A 6,296-nucleotide genomic window follows, 5' to 3' on the forward strand; every position below is an offset into this window, starting at 1 on the left:
TCCCACTTCTGACACCAATGTTATATACTCGCTGTCGTAACCGGTTACGATGCGACGGGTTCAAATCTTCGATTGAATAAAATACTCCAAACAGTTATTAAACTTTATTTACAGAAGAAATCAACTATTATTAGTTATTAAACTTTATTTACAGAAGAAATCAACTAATCGTTTATTTCCAGTAAATTCGCACTAACGCAACAATTAACTTTTAAATCTTTCAAAATCTATCGCTATGACAACGTCAACAAACAATTCAAATATCGCTTTAAATAATTCACCGAATCGCTATTCACAAAATCACGAATTTCACTAATCACGAATATCACTAATCACGAATATCACTAATCACGAATATCCCAATCACGAATATCACCAATCACGAATATCACCAATCACGAATATCACCAATCACAAATATCTTGCGACGTGCGCTTATATACTCTTCGCAAGCGTCGTTTCTAGATTCTTCCCGATGGTCCGATTCCAGCATACTCTAGAACGTTCCAGTCACTAGAACATTCTAGAATACGCTAGAATCTAGTGCGTTCGGTAGCACGGTTATAACAATATTAATATAAAATGGTAGTAGTATTATTGGCAAATTGTAAACAGTGTACTATATTATTCGCAGTAGCAGTAGTAATAGTAGAAGTAGTAGTAGTAGTATTAGTAGTAGCAGTAGATAGTTGTAGTAGCAGCAGTAGAAGTAGTAGTAGTTGCTGTTGCAGTATGAGTAATATTAGTAATAATAATAATAATAACAATAATAATAGTAGTATTAGTAGTAGTTTTGATCGTTTGAAAATAATTTAACTTACATTGTAAGACATCTGTCAAATTTGGTCCCAAAAGGTAGCAGTAGCAGTAGTAGTGGTAGTAGTAGCAGTAGTAGTGGTAGAGGAAGCAGCAGAGGCAGCAACAGAAGTATTATAGTTGTATTAATTTTGAGCGATTGAAAATAACCTCATTTACATTCTAAAACATCTGCTAAATTGAAACGCAAAAGGTATAGTAGTAGTTGTAGTAGTAGTAGAAGTTGCAGCAGCAGTATTATTATTATTATTAATTATTATTAATACTATTATTATTATTATTATTAGTAGTAGTATTAGTAGTAATAATAGTAGTAGTAGTAGTAGTAGTAGTAGTAGTAGTAGTAGTAGTAGTAGTAGAAGAAGTAGCTGTTTTATTTAAGTGAACGTTTGAAAATGAATAAAACCTCAGTTCGAATATAAATCTCATTTTATCTTCTTTTGGATTGAAACTTATGAATGAAGATAACTTCGACCTCATCATTTTGACTTTGCCGTTATTTTTTTATTATAGTAATAGTAGTAGTAGTAATAGTAGTAGTAGTTGTTGTTGTAGTATTAGTAGTAGTAGTATTAGAAGAAGTAGCTGTTTTATTGAAGTGAACGTTTGAAAACGAATAAAACCTCAGTTCGAATATAAATCTCATTTAATCTTCTTTCGGATTGAAACTTATGAATGAAGATAATTTCGACCTCATCATTTTGACTTTGCCGTTAATTTTTTTATTACATAACAATTTTTTGGCCAGCCAAAAACGTTGACAGTTGTCCCCTTCACACAGACTTGCTGCTCTTTTTATGTTTAGTTTCAGTCTATGATTTTTCTTTAATATCGTACAAAGTCGATATTTTCAATTTTTTTTTGACCCAAGCCTAAATAGATTAATATAATATAAAAGAAATGTTAGCAGAATAAACTATTTTTATAATTTGTTTCTAAGCACCGTCATATCAGCGCCAAAATATGACTTACCTTCACAGGTAGATCCAATTCTTCGCTACTATCGAGCATTCATAAAAAGAACTCTAAGGGGTTCTTATCATTTGAATGAAACTGTTTGAAAATAAATAATAATTATTAAATTATTAACTAACTTTTTTTTATTTATAGTAATAAAAATTTTGTCCAACCACTTTTTAGATTTTGAGTTGTAAAATATCTTTGAAATTATTTAAAACTATTTATTATAAAATTGTCTTGACTTAAAAACCATTTTTCTTATCTTCACTCACTTGCTATCAAGGAATCATAATAAAAACTATACGGGAAATTATGTTGCTCCCAATTTTTCAACCCTTCCGAATCGATAATGATTATTGTGTTAATGATTAATTATTTATATTTGTAAAAATAAAAGTTTTGTCCAATCATTTCTTTGATTAGGAATTTTTAAATTATCTTAAGTTCATTTTACACACACACACGCACACACACACACACACACGGTAAATAATTAGCGATAGCATTTCTCAATAATTCTTTTAAATAATAGTTAGTTAAATCTGACAGGAATTCGGATTTCACAAATTTTAAACTGGTATATTGCCATTGCTTGCTGTCAACCGCACCATATACGCTGAGTATATGATAGCCATTGAGATGTTTGACTCAGCGCGCATTTGAACCACTGAGTCATCTCACCGGCCGACATGCAACAACTTAGTCGTCTCCATCGACAACTACTACAAAGTATTAAAAGTCAATAGTCGCCAATGTCCTGAAATGGATAAGGCACAAAAAAAATTATAAAATGATTTACATAAACAGATAGCAAATATGCTAACTGTGAATCGTATGTATCAAAAACTATAAGCTCTTCTGAGGGGTCGTATGCCCAATGTTAAGGCGTTTCAAACGAGATTCACAAGTTGGAATTCCCGTGTACTAACGATTAATTAATTAATTTATTTATTCAATTATTATTTAATAAATTTATTCATTTATTGATTTTGACAGTGGGGTATCTCGTTTCAGTGTGGTGGGGATTTTTAAAATTCTTATTTTTACGACCTCTTTTTGCTAATTCAGAACACAATCTTCTTCTTCTTATTGGTTTAAGACTGCCAAAAATGTAATTATTGATGAAAAAATCATAACATTCTCGGCGTTAGTTAACTTCCAATTTAACTTTTCGAGTTTCTAACGGTTGTTAAAAGTTAAATTAAAAGTTAACCAACGCCGAACATGCTGTGATTTTTATCAATAATATATATATAAAATATATCTATATAATATATATATAATATATAATATATATATTTAACTTCATATATTAAATGATTCCTATTCAAAACAGAGTCATCTTTAGGAGTGAGTTTTATTTTTATTAGTATCATTGATTGGTGCCACATTCTTTCTTGATTTGTTTGAGGACGACTTTGTCTATTTTATGTGCCGTTTCCATATGATTTCTGATATATAAAATTAGGTCGTTGGCATTGTTTTTTGATATTTCCAAACTATAGTCTTTGTTGAATGGTGCTCTCAATGGACGATGTTTTGTAACCATTGCTTACGAGTAGATTAGTAATTCTTTTCAGTTCTTTATTGCGATCTTCAGTTGAGGATGAATGCGTGAATGCACGGTTCATTTTATTGATTTTATTTTGAATTGTTCCGTACATTCACTTAACCCATTAAATAAATACCTTTACTTGATGCTTTGACGTATACGGCAGTAACGAATCTTTGTTCATCAGGCGTTATCAAAATATCCAGAAATGACAATAAAATTTCACTTTCGTGCTTGATGGTGAAATTCAATTTTGATCAGTTCATGGATGCAAGTAGCTGGTTAACTTGTTCAGGATTATCGTATGCGACAAAGATAGCGTCAATAAATCCGGTACAAATTTTTGTTTTTAATTCCGGACTCTGACTTTACGAATCTAAAATCTATGAAAAATCCATAATTTGTTGATTACAAATCTACTATCATTTTATTAATAACAGACACTTTAGTAAAAAAAATTTTGTAATGGCTAAACGCTATGGCTATTATTATTTTGGGTAAAAAAATACTTTCGTGAACTCTAAACTGAATAAGAATAATAAACAAACGTTTTGTGGCATTTCAATTCTTTGTCATAACATCAAAATATAAACAACAAAAAAGATGTTATTTGAAAAACAATTTTTCAATATGATTTTATACTTTTTCATTATATTGTGTGCCACGATCGTTAATTCAGGTAATGTTTGATAATATTTTTGAGGTGATTATGGAAATTTTGAAATATTAATGAAATATCTTGAATTAATTTGTTAAACGAATTAATAAATAATTTGAAAACAGAATCAAATAACCCTTTAGAGTTACTAGGTTGTTCAAAAACTCCACCGTTAGGGAAGTTATGTGGACACTTTCTACTTTGTTATGAAACCTGTCCATTTGGTTATATTGTAAAGAAAATTATTCATTTTCAAAAAAAATTTAATATGCATACTAATTTTTATTTACTCATTTTATTTTTATTTACTACATTTTATTTGCTTCGCATTTTAATAATAATAATAATAATAACATAATAATAACAATATGCTGTGATGCAAGTGTGTGCATAGAGTCAGGTTACAGTAGTTACGTGACTGTAACAGCTTTAAATTATTCATCTAATAATTTAATCTATACGGTTTTTAAAAATATTCAAATCTTTCACATCAATTGCTTCCTGAGATAAGTTTTTCCAATTGTTGACCATACGATTTGTAAAAAACTTTTTTCAGCAGTTTTTTTAACATTTTCCATTCGTAATCTTTTATTATGTCCTCTTGTTCTTGGGTCAAACACGAATATCGGTTCATTATGCCAGTTTATTGCATCTGTGCCACTTACAAATTTGTAAAACTGAATTAGATTACCTCTGGTTTTTCTTTTTTCTAACGTTGATAAACCAATCATATTTAATCTGTCATGGTATGGTAAGTTTTTTAGTTTACATATTCTGGTTGCTCTTTTCTGAACTTGCTCTAACTTTTTTATGCCCCCTGTTAGACATGGATTCCAGACTGTAGCCGCATACTCCAGGTGCGGTCTTACCAGAGATGTATAAAGCAGTTTTAGTGATTTTTCCTCTAAAAACTGAAAAACTTTTCTAATCATGCTTAGTTTTCTGTTGGTTTTCTTAACTGCATAATAGACATGTTCTTTCCATTTAAGATCATTTGACACATAAATACCCAAGTCTTTTTCAAGTTCAGTTTTATTTAATTTTACTTTTCCTTTCCTATCATTATACACATAATAATCAAATCTAGGATTATTCCTACCAATATGCATTATTTTACATTTTTCAGTATTAAATTTCACCTGCCACTCGTCTGACCAATTAAACATTTCATACAAATCATTCTGTAAATTTGTATTAATTTTATCATCTTCTATTAGTTTAATAATCTTTGTGTCATCAACATATAATTTACAATTATTTCTGACGTTCATAGTAAGGTCATTGGTGTAGACCACAAATAGTAATGCTCCAAGTACCGACCCTTGAGGAACCCCACTCAGGACATCTATCCAGCTTGACACATACCCCCCATTACCACTCTGCTTTCTTTTATTTGAAAATGCTTTGCACCAACCTAACAATTCATCTTTAACACCAAGATTTTCTAATTTTATACATAATCGTTCATGTGGTACAGAATCAAAAGCTTTAGCAAAATCAAAAAATGCTATGTCGACAGGTATATTATGTTCATTTGCTTCTGTTATTATATCAAATGTTTCTTAGTGCAACAGCTTTTATTATTTACAAAACCATGTTGTTCTTTGATAATTAATTTATTTTCATTTAGATGTTTCATTAGTGTATTTCTTGTTATATTCTCCACTATTTTGCAAACTACAAATGTTAGAGAAACCGTTCTATAGTGTGATAGATCTAATTTATTACCTTTCTTATATTATATAAGGGTGTAACGTTAGCAAATAGCCAAAATTCTGGTACTTGACCGTTTTAGTATGATTTATCAAATAATATTTTCAGTGATTTTGCTAGACTTTCTGAGCACTCTTTGAGAATTCTAGCATGTACATCATCTACTCCAATAGCTTTATTTACATTTAGATTTCTTAACTTAGTCTTATTAATGATAAGACCATAAGATGGGTCTAGCATTTGTTTTTGGTAGAGAAGTAGGAAAATTATTTTTATCTTCTATTGTAAAGAAAGAGCTGAAATAATTGTTCCAAATATTTGAAATTGCATATCCGTCCATTTGTTACTACAGAACCATCAAAATTTTTCGTAGCTTTTATGGAATCTCGAAAAACTATTTTTCCATTCATATAGGCATATATTTTTTTAGGATGTTTTTTTGCATCTGTTGCTAAATTTTGTTCAAAATCCCTTATACATTTTCTTACCAATTTTTTTATTTCTTTATTAATGGCTTTGTAATCTAGGACTTTAACATGATCCCTAAANCTATTCTTCTTGCGTTCATACCCATAAATCCTTCTTTTTTCTGCTCAT

General features: G+C 29.6%; 1 protein-coding gene across 1 annotated transcript in view; it reads right to left on the minus strand.

Moving 5' to 3' along the window:
• Nucleotides 1-2,752: 2,752 nt before the first annotated feature.
• Nucleotides 2,753-6,296, minus strand: part of HELRODRAFT_184235 (hypothetical protein) — a gene marked incomplete at both ends in the record, with an annotated part of 4,036 nt that continues 492 nt past the window's right edge. The window contains 3 exons of the mRNA XM_009019161.1: nucleotides 2,753-2,876; nucleotides 5,352-5,526; nucleotides 5,822-5,978. Coding sequence (XP_009017409.1) covers nucleotides 2,753-2,876; nucleotides 5,352-5,526; nucleotides 5,822-5,978 — 456 coding nt within the window. The remainder of the gene's footprint in view (nucleotides 2,877-5,351; nucleotides 5,527-5,821; nucleotides 5,979-6,296) is intronic.

This window comes from Helobdella robusta, assembly GCF_000326865.2.
Source record: "Helobdella robusta unplaced genomic scaffold HELROscaffold_234, whole genome shotgun sequence".
Lineage (NCBI taxonomy): Eukaryota > Metazoa > Annelida > Clitellata > Rhynchobdellida > Glossiphoniidae > Helobdella > Helobdella robusta.